This window comes from Phalacrocorax carbo, chromosome 1 (genome assembly GCF_963921805.1).
Source record: "Phalacrocorax carbo chromosome 1, bPhaCar2.1, whole genome shotgun sequence".
NCBI classification, from domain to species: domain Eukaryota; kingdom Metazoa; phylum Chordata; class Aves; order Suliformes; family Phalacrocoracidae; genus Phalacrocorax; species Phalacrocorax carbo.
Genome location: NC_087513.1, coordinates 216,071,530 through 216,086,201, shown reverse-complemented (window position 1 = coordinate 216,086,201; position 14,672 = coordinate 216,071,530). Strand labels below are relative to the sequence as shown.

The 14,672-nt window shown below is 43.9% G+C and overlaps 1 protein-coding gene across 2 annotated transcripts in view; it reads left to right on the top strand.

Moving 5' to 3' along the window:
* The window catches only part of FCHSD2 (FCH and double SH3 domains 2), a 167,480-nt gene that overhangs the window by 76,406 nt on the left and 76,402 nt on the right, over nt 1-14,672 (top strand). For both annotated transcript variants that reach the window (XM_064441555.1, XM_064441554.1), the window contains exons 4-5: nt 8,582-8,658; nt 10,131-10,275. In XM_064441555.1, the coding sequence (XP_064297625.1) occupies nt 8,582-8,658; nt 10,131-10,275 (222 nt within the window). The remainder of the gene's footprint in view (nt 1-8,581; nt 8,659-10,130; nt 10,276-14,672) is intronic.

Genomic DNA, 14,672 nt, shown 5'->3' with positions numbered 1-14,672 from the left:
CACGGGCACAAGCTGGAACACGGGAAGTTCCCCCTGAACATGAGGAGAAACCCCTTTGCTGTGCGGGTGCCAGAGCAGGGGCACAGGCTGCCCAGAGAGGCTGTGGGGTCCCTTCCCTGGAGACATTCACCCCCCGCCTGGACGCGGCCCTGTGCCCCTGCTCTGGGGGTGCCTGCTCCAGCAGGGGGTGGGACGGGGTGAGCTCCAGAGGGCCCTTCCAACCCCCACCACTCTGGGATTCTGTGTTTTATGACTTAAAATTTGTTCAACTAATCTGTCAGGATACTCTTAATAACAGAGGTACGCAGATAAAGAAACTTCCAACCTTCATTTTTTGCCAAGTGAAGTAGAGCACTGTGGGTAGTTGGGATCATATTAATCCCTAGATTATATATCTATCTTGGCCTGATGAAAGATCAGGAATATAATAGGTTAGAGGATATTGTGATGAATAAATCTGAATTGGCTCTGGGTCCAGTCAGCTTGGCTGCAGAGGATTTAGCCTCAGATAATTTCCTGTCTTAAAGCTGTGAGAGTTTGTCTTTGAAAACTTTGAAAAAAGTGGCAAATTTTGTGCCAGGTGTTTTTTTAAAAGGAACGCCGAGAGAGGAAGGGTTAAGTTATATACCATTCAGGTTAGTTTAAATTCCTAGGAAAGCATTGCAGCAGCACACAGAAGTGTAAAGAAAAACTGCTTAATGCCGGCTTGGTGTAATTTTTTTACTTCTTTTTTGCTGTTACAGGGTAACAGGTCTGTAAATAGAGAAGGTGCTGGGTGTCTCGGCTTCAGGGAGGTTATTAATTCTTTCATGATGTGGTCTAAAAGGTACACTAGGGAAATGTGGTCTGGGTAAAATGACACAACCGCGATGAAAAACATTTGGAAAATCCTGTAGATAGCAAATAGTTCTTTGTTGAAATGAAGGAGGTTTCTTAGGGCCTCTCCTGAATCTGGTAGTAGTCAACATTATCACTGATAGCTGGAGGATGGAGTGGGATGCGTGCTTATTAAATTTTCTGATACCGACTCGGGATGGGGCGGCAGGTGAATGTGCCAACAGCATTGAGGTTCAAAATCAGCCTGGAAAATGAGCCGTCCTTCAAGTCTTGGCTGCTACGTTTTAAGGAAGATTTGGACCAAGTGGAGAGAGACCAGAGGAGAGCAGTGAAAATCAAGGGCAAAGAAAATAAGCAGGTTATTAATGAAGACTGAAAAATTTAGGATTGAATGAAGAGGCACATGTTTACTCTAGAGCGTTAAGGAAGTCTTGAAACACTAAAAAGAGTGGTGTAATTATTCAGTTTCTCTGTTGTATAGTGTGCTGCAAGTTGCAGTAAGTGGTATTAGGGACAGTAGGGTAAAAATAGTTAGGCATTGGGATAAGACTCCGTGATCTTTCCCGAATGGCCTTTGCTGGGGCAGGATCATTCCTCCCTGGACTTGGGCGACTGTCATGTGGATGGCTTTTGCCTTTCCTTTCTGTAGGATCTCACAGATACTCCTTCTACCAGTGAATATGCTATTATTGGGAGTTTATTTTTTTAATCTCTTTTATGGATTGAATACAGGAGATAATGCTAAACTCCAGGAGCAAGATGTTTTGGATAGAATTAACAGGCTTCCAGTGAAGTAACACTTTTAACTCTTAACAAATGAACAAAACCCATGAAGGATAAGAGATTCAACATTCCCTTTGCTAAACCTGATTGCGAGAGTGCCCTAGGTGATATTTAACTGCTGAAAATTAATTTTCAGCTTTCCTCTTTGTTTTCCTTTGCCTTCTTGTCATGCTTCAAATATCAAGAAATGAGAAATGGAGCAGCCTGGAAAGAGATTGCAAATGGAAGGATGAAACTCTGTGTTTTCTGGCACTGGAATCATCTAATGGTAGGAAGGGATACGCCATCGCCAGGAAGGGGAAGCAGCGTGATTAGAGATGCAGCTTTACATTAGATAACCAGCCTTTCATTATGTTTCTGGGGAGTTTTACAGTTGATGCTGCAGGCACAGGGAAACCCCCTGTACCCATCGGTTGGCTCTATTAAAGGCAATGCAGATAAACAGCCCCGGCATAGTTCTGATCTGCGCCTTTTAGAAAGTATTGGGATGCACTGTAGAAGTCCGTGTGCTGCCTGTTACACGGTTTGTTTTCATTTTTATTTGCGCTGCAGCAGCGCTTTAGTCATGGTCTTGTTGCCCAAGGCCCTGTGTAAGCTCTGAGCAAAATAATTGTGTCTGACAGTGGTTTCGTCGTCAGCTTATAATGTAAATTGGACCAAGTCGTATCCTGCATGGAATCCCTGAATTGAGTCCGTGCTGAACGGAGTTCATTCTCGCTAAATCGGTAAGGGTTTTATTGAATCTAGCTCTCAAAAATAAAATACCACTTTAAATAATCACCGTGAACACTTAATAACTATCTTGGAATTTAATATTGAGGCTAAATTGTTCTTCTGTATTCAGGAGCTAGAGTCCTCTTCTCACCACACAGACGGCATCGCGTTTTTCGCTCCCACATGTTCTCTTCTCCCTGTCCAAATGTTTTGAAGGGATCGGCAGCAGCGTAAAATATGTTTCCAGTTACTCTTCAAGCTGGTGAAAAAAACATCTGTATGACTGATAAAGTTGTCTATGAAATTTTTGGCACTAAGTGTCTCGCTGTTTCAGTGAGTCAGGCTCACTGAGCTAGCGAAAGTCGTGTAAAACCTTGCTGATTTAAGAAAAGAATCTGAGAGCATCGGGGAAGCACGAGCGTCTGAAATGGCTTTTTCGGATGCATCTGATTTTTTTCTCATTTTTGTAGTAGAAACATTCTGCAAAATATGGAAATTTAGCTCAGTTGCGTGGGGTTTTTTTTCTTCTTTTTTTTTCGGAGGATTCTCTGTATTTGGCAGTTTTCCTTCATTCTCAGCCAGTCGTACTCTCCTACAACTAAAAATGTTACTTTAAAAATATCTTATATCAGTCAAACTGCTGTTTTTACAGAGGCAAGACGGTCTTAATGTAACTCAATTTTATTTTTGAAGAACCAGTAGTACTGAAATAAAACAGAATTTTCCATCTCACACACAACTCTCAAATAATAACAGTCCAACATTACTGAACCTTTCTTTTTTTGTTTAAAAATAGACCAAAACAAGGCTGTCTTGCACATAAGCAATGGATGGGTTTGACAATAAGGATTTATACATAATAAAATTATTACTTTTTCTGCTGCTATTGGAGAGCCTTAATTTGCAGGCGTTGGATAGTACAACTGGCTTCCAGGCTTCTGCGAAGTCAGTCGAATTGGGAATAACCTCACTCCTCTCAGAAAAGTGAAGTAAAGAGAGAGATGCTAAAAACCTCTCCCTTGTGGAATGTTTGCCTGCCAGAAGAGTACTTAGCAAACAAAATAATGCCACTTAGTAAACAAAGTAATGTCAGGAAGCTGCTGCTGCAGCACAAGACGCAGAGGCAGCGATCTCGAGGACCAGCCAAGCAAATTGCTGTGCATGTATCCGTGGGGGAGAAATAAAGCGTTATTTGTTGTCACTTGTCAGCGATCAGTGCTTGGAAAAGTTGCTTTTCAAACTAGAAAAATAGCGTATTAACATCCGGTAGTAGCTAATGGATGTTAAACATACGGGACATCATCTGCCCAGCTCAGACTTGGCTTCAGGTAGGGGCTCTCCCCTGTTCTCCTGCTTCAATTTGCCTTTGCATCTTCTCCGCCACCGCTGCAAACGGCATGGCTGGGGGAAGCTTTTCAATCACAGACTTGTTCCAGCAGCTGCCGTCCATATGCCCTCCTTGGCTGCCAGCCTCAGATTTAGCGTGTTGCCTAAGGCCTTACCTCCCGGCTGGGCTTCTTCTACCATCCATTTCCCTTTCCCCCACTCGGAGGGATTATTTGGGCCGTTTGCTTACAACCTGTGTTGGCGTTCCTTGGATCGCTGACTGTAGAGATTACTCAGACGACGGTATTTCTCTGCCCTTCTCAGTTAAAAGTTCCTTTTTTTCCTGCAACAGTAACAGAGTACAGATTTATTTGTAGCACTGAAAGTTATAAGGGTTGGTTGGTGGATTCGCTCTGATAAAGAGAAATGCTCAAAATGGTGCAAGACACTGAAAGCACCTCAGTGAAAAAGCGCACTACGTTGGTCCTGTTGATAGGTGTTTTGCAAAGCTCGGCGTTTCATCAGGTAGCATCTACGATGCCCTCTGCAATCCATAGTAGGTTTTAGAGGACCTGGCTGTCATCAGCACCTCGCAATTGTTGCAAATAAAGATCTCGAGACTACTTTGCAAAGCATCGTTGCTGTATCTTTTTAAAAGCCGCCTACTTTTCTGTCAATGATCTTTTAATTTGGGACATCTTTCTCTATCCTTTTCTGTCAGTAATTACTTATTTCTATTACTATTATAGCAAATATTTACAGAGTATTCCTTTTTTGGGGGTGTTATTTTTTTTCCTCCCCCAATATCTGTCTGTATTGGGTTTACGTGGCCTTATTAGAATTGGCCCTATTAGAAAATACCGATACATAGACTTTAGCTAAGGTCTGGTAACAGGGAACATCAAATAGGAGCTGCAGCACTGGGAAATATGAATTTGATCATTCATGAAACCGTGCTGATTTTATTGATGGTCTTTCTGTTCAGCAGAGTTTAATTTCTAGGTGTTGATTCCTTGGATGGTTGATTGACACAATTTTATATCCCATCCATCCATCTGTTAGGCAGATTTGCAAGGAGTTGAAGTACCCGTGAATGTGCAACATTAACGCGATTGTAGCACAGCGATACAACATTTGTTTTGATGGAGGGGGAGGAAGGGGAAACCAAGACATGGAGGAAGGACATGCGCCTTCTTCAGATGAGTTAAAATTGGGTTTATGCGACAGCCGGTCTGTTTACGCTATTCTATATTTGCTCTTTCTAAATCCCGCTTAATGACTTAATAACACACGCAAGCAGAGTCACCAAGTACATTTCTTTTGACAGAGGTTGAGCAGAGGTTGCACAGTGCTTGCGGGGGATATCAGATGTTTTTGACCTTTCCTGTCAGTAATTATTGATTAAAAACAGTGTAGTTCAAAATGAATTAATTGTTGCTACCATTCAAAGGTAATTAACTGAACTGTGATTCAAATTCAGTGATACACACCTTAGAATGAAGTGGAAAAATTAAATCAAAAAACCTTGTTTCACAGCCATCAGAGAGCAGACTATTATTGTAGTTTTGGTGAACTACACTTTTACATATTTGTACTAAAGATTGCTTTAGTTCTTCTTCCGCTATGGAAGGTTTGAAGGCAGGCCCGTGCCTTCGCACGGCCCGCGGAGGTGCCAGCACAGCGGGACGCAGGGCTCTCGAGCCACGCGGCAGCTGGGCATGTGGATACACCGACCTCGCAATATGCTTCTCTTGAACAGGATTTTCAGTTGTGATGCTGCAACTGTCTGTAGCCCGTCGAGACTGAGAGGAAGGAGGGTTTTTATGGAGTTCACTCAGCTTTGGATGGGGATTGACGTCATTTTTGGTAGCGCCTTTGTTCAATGAAGCTCTGCCCCTTTCTCTAAAGTTACTTTTAAATAAATATTAAGGAAATGCGTCGTCAAACAAGATGGAAATCAGGAGGGCATTCTGCACGGACTTCTGTTCTTGCCTCTTGACAAGTTTATCTTTGCATTTAAATATTATCTCAAGCCCGTTAACTGGGATCGATGTGCACCTTCAAGGAAGACACGAGCACGCTCCTAGGCTGCGGGCAGAGTCGGGCGATGCCAAAGGTTAAACAATCAGTTGACTTCCCTGCTTGAGCCCGACAGTGCCCTTCTTTGTTTCCATGCAGCAAAACAAGAAGTGTTATTGAGAACAGGACAAGGAGGATCTCATACAGAAAAGTTACATTCCGCACAAAGTTTAAGAAAGCAAACCTACTGTGCTGGGCTAATCAAAAACCACACGTTCGCCTCCAGAGGTTCTGTATGAAATGCCAACATGTGGCTTCCCCTTTTACATGAACAAATGCTAAACGATGAGACGTCTTCCCGCTGCAGCTGGAGCCCCCTCCTTGACGTTTCATTGATTTCAGTAGCTGGCTTTGTTCTGTTTGGAAATAAATGGTTAATCTTGCTAGTTTTGTAGTTGATTTGCTGACATCAGTAATAGGGTTTCTGTGTGCAAAAATGGTTTTCTTTATGGAATGGAAACATGAAAATAGCACCAGGTGGGGAGTGCCTAATACAGCACCAAATCCCATCACAAAATGCTCCGCCAGAGTTAAAGGAAATGTTATTTTTCCTTTTATCTGGGATTTTTTTAACAGCTCCCTAATGCAATTTGCGCATCTTTAAAAAAAAATGGAAGAAACTGCAATGGAAGTGCAGGAATTTATAGTTACAGGCATGACTTTATGTGTGACAATAATTGCTGGCTGTATATGTGAACAGGTGCGTTCACGTATTTCATGTTCCACAATGAAATACCAACGTGGAGTTTGAAAAATGATCCTTAACTGAGCAAAAAGTGCAACGGAAATCAGGGGAGGTAACTTGGGAAGACGTGGAAGCTCAGAATGGGAAACAACAGATCTTGAAAACTGGCTTCACGAGGACTATTGGCATAAACCCGGCTGCAAGTATTGTTAACACCAAAACCTGGTACCTGGCTCAGCAGATCGGTTCAGAGCAGTTGAGCTCTAAGGTGAAATATATATGTTTACTATGAGGGAGCGTAAGTTTTCTACTAATGATATATTAGCAACAAATAACATTTTTCTGTGTGAAAGTGCCAGTCAGACTGTAAGCTCAGTAATAAATTTTTAGCATCAAATGGGCTGGTAAGACAAGAATGAATTCTGGTTATGTTTTTGAGTTACTTCTGATATTTTTCTCTAAGAGAACTTAAAGGCTGCCCTAGCAGGTGGCAGCATCAAACAGAGTACGGAAGATGTAAACAAATGACACTGTGCCGTGCCTCTCGGCACTGGGGAGGCCCCACCTCGAGTGCTGGGCTCAGGTTTGGGCCCCTCGGGACAAGAAGGGCCTGGAGGGGCTGGAGCGTGTCCAGAGAAGGGCAGCGGGGCTGGGGCAGGGTCTGGAGCACAAGTGTGCTGGTGGGCGGCTGGGGGAGCTGGGGGGGTTTAGCCTGGAGAAGGGGAGGCTGAGGGGAGCCCTTCTCGCTCTCTGCAGCTGCCTGAGAGGGGCTGGAGTGAGGGGGGGGCTGGTCTCTGCTCCCAAGTCACCAGTGACAGGGCGAGAGGGAACGGCCTCAAGCTGCGTCAGGGGAGGTTTAGGTTGGGTGTGAGGGAAAATGCCTTCCCTGCCAGAGGGGTCAGGCCCTGGCACAGGCTGCCCAGAGAGGTGGGGGAGTCCCCGTCCCTGGGGGGGTTCAACCACCGTGTAGCCGTGGGACTTGGGGCCATGGTTTAGGAGGCCTGGGGGTGTTGGGTTGGGGGTTGGACTCGATGATCTGAGAGGTCTTTTTCAACCTTAATGATTCTTTGAATCTCATTGATTGGGTTGGAGGTGAAGATGTCTCACCCCAGGCATTTCCTTAGGATGCACTCTTCTGGAAAGCATGTGTGGGGTTGATTTTTCTTAGCTGGAAAGGGAATCTCAACCCAGGTCTCCCACTTCTTTGCTAAATAGACTTTTATACAAAAGCTGGAGAGTGCTTCTCCAGCGATGGTTCTTTAGAAGAAGCAGGAATACTTCTCAGTGTTCATAAACCCATTACCCAGCTCCATGAGTTGGATACCATACATACTCCTTCCCATTTGATGGTACTCAATTCATAAGCAATATATACTGTTAAATGAGATTACAAGCCCAAGGAGGGACCACTGCGACGGCGACTCCCCCTCCCTTGCCTTGTTTACAAACTAAATTTTGCTGCCTTCTGAGCTTGAACATAAAAATGTTGTTATTGATTTTCTGAGACCATGCAAAGTGAAACGCAGGGACTAAAGAGCATAATTAACATTAATAATTAAAGGTGAACTGCATTTTTGAATCGGTGCGCTGTTGTAATCCTCTGAGTAAAGGCTTGATCCTGTGAACAGCACAGCTTCTTCAGTTCACTGGTAGTGGTGCAACCTTGAAGGGTCAAATTTGGGCATTTCGGTTTGGGCACGTAAATGACCAGATATTTCATTGCTCCTCAGAACCCCAGGTCCTCGTTCAGTTAAAGAAAAACTTTGACTCTTACAGCTGTGACAAACTGAGACGTTTTACTTCCAATATTCCTGCCTCTGATTCTGCCAGACACTGCTCAAACATCTTCCATATTATTGGTCTCACTGGGGTTAGTCACATGCAGAAGTACTTCAGAGCTGAGCTGTGCATGTGTAGGTCTCGGCTAGAGTCCCTCTGATTTAAAATATTACTGTGAAACTCATGAATTGTTCTCAACAGAAACTAAAGTCAAACAAAAATATAAAAAGGGGTAAAAATAACGGTCCTGCACTGTAGTATTTTGCTACTACTGTAGGTTGATTGCTTCTTTATGCATCTGGTTATCATTCGTCTGATATAAGAGGTAACTAAACAGTTTTGCTCCTAATTTTAATATCTTTTTCCTTCTTTTAACAGAGCATTCAGAAGCTGGCTAGCCAATACTTAAAGAAGGACTGGCTTGGAATAAAAGCTGATGAACGAAGTGATTATAGGTAATCTAACAGTTGGATGTCTCAAAATAGCTGCCTTTATAATTTCAATCTGTATAATCATTTTAGTCAACAGGGAAACACTGCTTTTCTGTAGCTAAAGTTATTTTTATCTCTGTTGTAGAGCAGTGCCAGTTAAAAATGAACCTTCGTTTTCCCCTGAAATTCTGAGATTAGTCTTAAATAGATGTTTCTTACTTGAACATCTTTCCGTAGGAAGATTGGAAAAACAGAATGGCATGAGAATGGCTGGGTATTAGTGCTTGTACCTGAACATATATTTTAGTAAATAGCTTTAAGGTTAGAGTAATGAGCATGTGGATTTCTTCATAGGAAGGACCAGCAAGAGATTTCTTTCTAGGAGGCTGTTCTTCATGAAGATCACATCCAGCAGCAAGGAGGAGGCAAAGCAAGAAACAGTTGTTTACAAAACTGGGTTTCATTAACATGAAAGGTGGTTCGTAACATGATGACAGAAATGGCTCAGTTGCTGAAAGCCTCCCACCTTCGAACAGCACCTCCTAACTGTTTTGAAAAAGTTCTCAGATGCTTTGTTTTAATGTGTTCTTTGTTGTCTGGCAAGTTTTATTTCAAACAGGAAGAAATTGTTGATAGATTTGTGTTTTGGACTTCCCATACCTTCACACCGCTTGTGTGTCTAAGAAGGAATAAACTGAATTATCAGTCTTAAGTATATATAAAATGCTCCCATAACACACAGACCCCTCTGACATGCAGCTTGCTCCCCACTGAGCAAGCCTTTCTTCTGCCTTCCGTGCCGTCAGATACAGCCACAGCGCCCAGAGCTCTCCTCCAAACACCTGCCGCCCCCTCTGTCCCTGTCACCATGTGCTTGGGCTCTGCAAGCTCTGGCAGTCGTTCCTTTCTGCCAGCTGCAGGGGAGATCTTGTCACCCTCTTCCCCCGCTCTCCCTGCTCCACCTTCTTCTGACTGGGGTGCTTCTGAGTGTTTGTGGTGAATTACTGGGGCCCTGCGAAGCTCTCTACACAGCTACGGCGGTTGTCTTTGGCCTATTACACATGCTGAAGAAATTACAGGTACCTGAGGCAAAACTGATGAGCTGTAGCTACTTGCTTGATTGCAAGATGCCCAAAATCACAAAATCCCTGATCTTATCAAAAATTGTCAACATCCGCTCTGGCTTCAGCTGCTGGGCTCTGTAGGGTCTGTTCCGTTGGAGCAACGGGTTCAACCAAAAATATTTGCCAAAAAATTGAATCACAAAACAGGGACAGGAGGGAAAAGTTTTCCTTTTAGTAAAACTTCACTTAAAATTTTTTAAAAGTGCAGACATTTGGTAGATCAGCATGAAGGAATGTGCTTTAGCTTTGCTTTTAGAAGCAGTCCCTAGAACGTATGCTACTGTTACATCAACCAACCCCTATTTTCAGTGTAACGCATGGCCTCCCTTTCTCCCTTCCTTCCCACAACCTTTCTGTGCTTCGATATTTTAGGAGCATGTACTCAGTTTGGAAATCGCTCCTAGAAGGCACGATGCAAGTGGCCCAATCCCGACTCAATATCTGTGAGAACTATAAAAACTTAATTTCTGAACCAGCCAGGACTGTACGGTGCTTGAAGGAACAACAGTTGAAGAAGGTATTTGCACTTTAATACTATCTTTAAACTTGTGTCATTTTTATTTAGAAAAGATGGTTATTAGAAACCTTTTAGTATGGCACTTTTAAAATATATGTACTTTTTGGTCTCTTCCTATGTGTGTTGTTGTAGAAGTAAATAGTTTCTTGAAGGTCTGAGCTGTGTTATCTGAAATGAAAATTGCTTGGAAATGAGTCTTTTAAAATGTGATAGGCAGTTGGTCAAAACTATCTCTGCAAGTCTGACATCATGCTGCAGCCATTACATTGAATCAGTTTTGCAGTGACAATTGCATGTGAGTTTTGTTAGAACAGGCTCTGATTTTAAGAAAAGGCGTATCTTATAGCTGAAGGAATGACTTGTGCAGTAGTCAGGGTGTAGAATGCAGGTTATCCAGCCACCTCCGGTAAAGGTATCACAAGCAAGTATTGCAAAAGCTGCTGTAATTGATGTATGTATCCATGCAAAGAAAATAGCGTAGTTCAAAGAAAAAAAGTAAGCTTGACTTTCATTTAACTGTTTGTTACATTTTAAAGTCATTTATGTCTCAAGAGGTTTCTACCATACCTCTTAATCAGAATCCGTTTCAACTAAAATGTGGCGTTCCATCTGTTTCCATAAGGCAGTAAGACACGTTTTAAAACCCAGTGCTGTGTATTTATGTAAAGCTAAATACTCTTCATATTTCACCTAGTTTGTGTTTGTGTTCTGCGGATTCTGCTGCAGTGAGGAGAAAACTTTCTGTTTTAAAGAGTGAGCGTAGCTTACAAAAAGTCACTGAGGCACCGAACATAAACTTCTGGAAGTTTTCAAGAATGATCTTTGGAAATGCTTGCTCTGTGGCTTGGGTGAAACGTAACAGAGGGAGAGGAGTAGAAATGCTGGTGGAATGCACTTTGCAAGCATCTCAGATATTAGCTCGTAGTTGTAAATATTCCTTCTGTACATTATCAGCGAGCATTTATTAACATCGCCTCTGGGTTTAATTTGAGGTAGGCTGAACGATCCATTCTAGGTAAAAGACAAAAAAACCAAACCCGAACCACCCACCATTTCAGTTTTGTTCGCTAAAAAGTTACGACAGCTAACTGGAACTTACCTAGTTATATATTTTAAAGGACTATTTTGTAAAATACTTGGCTACAGACTTTTAAATAGATGTTAGTGTAACATGAGTTCTTTGTTTCTGAGCCAATTATTATGCAGCTCTTAGAAGCATGTGCAATAGCTGTTTTTCTGGAGGAAGAAATAACTTTATTCATGTTGTTGTATCGTCCTGTGAAATATCATTTTTCACTGAAGCTTTCCAAACAATGCTATAGCAATTTTATAGTGTCCTTACTGGGTAAATCACCTCCAGTTTTATTATTCTGCAAGTGCCGATGCTTCAGTGTTTATCAGTCAGCAGTAGAAGTGGGGACCACTTCTTTAGATTACATAAATGATAGAGGTTCCTTTTTTCCTCCACTTTTGAATTAACAGAACAAGTTATTACAGTTATCGGGGCAGTACTTCAGGTTCAAAGTATTCTAACAGCAGTACGCTTTCTCTACAATATGGAATAACCATCCACTTGGCGGTACTAATTTTCCTCCACAACAAACTTACTGTTAATACAGTGCAATCTCTCACCCTTTCCTTTGGATTTCCAAACAGAGAAATAATGAATTGAGCTGACCTCTGTCTAGACAAAAGCTTAGTAACGCTGAAATTCAGAGTCAGTAAGACACTTGTAACATTACACTGGGAAGCCCGTGTAAAATGGAGTTTCTCTTAGAAGCAGCATCTCCTTCCAAGACTGTGGTAGGACTTGAGTTGCTCTTGATGAGACGTCAGGCCTGTCACTGTGAACTCAGTGCTGGGGAAGGTTATGGAGCAGATCGTCTTGGTGCCATCATGCAACATGTACAGGACAACCCGGGGGGAATCAGGCCCAGTCAACAGAACTTTAGGAAAGGCAGGTCTTGCTTCACTAACTTCACCTCCTTCTGTGACACGGTGACCCGCTTAGTGGTGAGGGAAAGGCTATGGATGTTGTCGACCTAGACTTTAGCAAAGCCTTTGACACTGTCTCCCACAGCATCCCCCTAGTGAAGCTGGTGGCTCATGGCTTGGATGGGTGGACTCTCTGCTGGGTAAAAACTGGCTGGATGGCCGAGCCCTGAGAGCTGTGGTGAACGGAGCTGAATCCAGCTGGCAGCCGGTCATGAGCGGTGTTCCCCAGGGCTCAGTGTTGGGGCCGGTCTTGTTTAATGTCTTTATCAATGATCTGGATGAGGGGATCGGGTGCACCCTCAGTCAGTTTGCAGGTAACACCAAGTTGGGTGGGAGTGTTGATCTGCTGGAGGGCAGGAAGGCTCTGCAGAGGGACCTGGACAGGCTGGATCCATGGGCCGAGGCCAGTTGTGTGAGGTTTAACAAGGCCAAGGGCCGGGTCCTGCCCTTGGGTCACACCAACCCCAGGCATCACCCCAGGCCTGGGGCAGAGGGGCTGGGAAGTGCCCGGCGGAGAAGGCCCTGGGGGTGCTGGCTGACAGCCGGCTGGGCATGAGCCAGCAGTGCCCAGGTGGCCAAGGAGGCCACCAGCCCCCGGGCTTGTGTCAGCACTGGTGTGGCCAGCAGGAGCCAGGCAGGGATGGGGCCCCTGTGCTCGGCCCTGGGGAGGCCCCACCTCGAATGCTGGGCTCAGGTTTGGGCCCCTCGGGACAAGAAGGCCCTGGAGGGGCTGGAGCGTGTCCAGAGAAGGGCAGCGGGGCTGGGGCAGGGTCTGGAGCACAAGTGTGCTGGGGGGCGGCTGGGGGAGCTGGGGGGGTTTAGCCTGGAGAAGGGGAGGCTGAGGGGAGCCCTTCTCGCTCTCTGCAGCTGCCTGAGAGGGGCTGGAGTGAGGGGGGGGCTGGTCTCTGCTCCCAAGTCACCAGTGACAGGGCGAGAGGGAACGGCCTCAGGCTGCGTCAGGGGAGGTTTAGGTTGGATGTGAGGGAAAATGTCTTCCTTGCAAGTGTTGTTGAGCATTGGAAGAGGCTGCCCTGGGAAGTGGTTGAGTCACCATCCCTGGAGATATTTAAAAGACATGTAGATGTGGTGCTTGGGGACATGATTGAGTGGTGGATTTGGCAGTACTGGGTTAATGGTTGGACTCGATGATATTGTAAGTCCTTTCCAACCTAAATGATTCACTGATCTTTTTTTTCCAGATGTTTCTGTAAACCTTTACTTCCTCGACTTGGTACCTTATAGAAACTTCATTTTTATGACCTGTTTTAATACTAAACTGGAAGAATTTCAGAAAACCTCATAATTTGCTGAAATATATTGCTAAACTGCAAGGTGACTCTGGAGCAGCAGCAATAAATATGTCTCCTCTAGATCATGTTTGACCTCTTAAGAAAAGTAATCCCTATCCCTCGCTCAGCAGCTCTTGGACACAGACGAGAAGGCTGTTTTGAGGGCAGCAGCCCCCCCTTGTCATTATCTTTCCCCAGAGACCATGTAAGCTTATCCCGTAAGTGATGTGTGGTTTCGTATGTTGGCCTGGGACGAGAAGGCAGAGAGCTGCAGCGGTGTTCATCAGGTGTCTTTTGGGAAGATGAGGTGGCCACCACTGCAGACGTGCGCACGGATCTATATCAGAAGGCTGAAAGGCAAATAGAATAAAATGGTGCCGGGCGGAGGCAATGCAACAAGAAACCATCCCTGTCAGCTCTCTGGAACAGCTTTTTAATACAACCAGTGTCTACGCAACCCAGAACCCCTAAATGGCATCCACTCTCCTGACAATTTTTTATTCTTCAGAGATGCAAAAGCGAGATTATTTTAGGCTTTTAAAAAGATCTTCTTAACAACTGGAGTTATTTGATATTTTAATTTTTGATGCCGGCAGGAGACTTCAGGGATCAAAATACCGATTGATGTAGCAAACCCCCCGTTCTTTTGAAATGATTTTAGGTCTCTGTCAGCTGTCCAGATTTTTCTACCTTTCATTTTTCTATCATATACTTGGAGGACTTCAAAAAACCCAATCCTGCCCTCTGCTACTCTCCAAACCCCCCACCGTGAAGCTTACCTTACGGAGCCCATTGCTTCATCGTTCTGCCCGCATCCAGTACTGGTTTTAGTGTGAACTTACATGAATTTTTATGTACTTTATAGCCAGAAAGGTATTTGACTTTTTTAGCGAGACCAGGATGTGTGGTGAGAAGATGAACAATTTCTATTGACTGAAAGAAAAAGCTTCTTTTTTACAGGTGGCTGGATATTATTTTCAGCAATTGTTGAATACAGTGAAACTAATGTACGTTGTTGGATTGCATCACCTTAGTAGTCCTGTGATGCTTGTGAAGGAAGTTACATGCATTAATAATTGGTGTAATGAAAAACCATAGCTGTTTAGGGGGGAT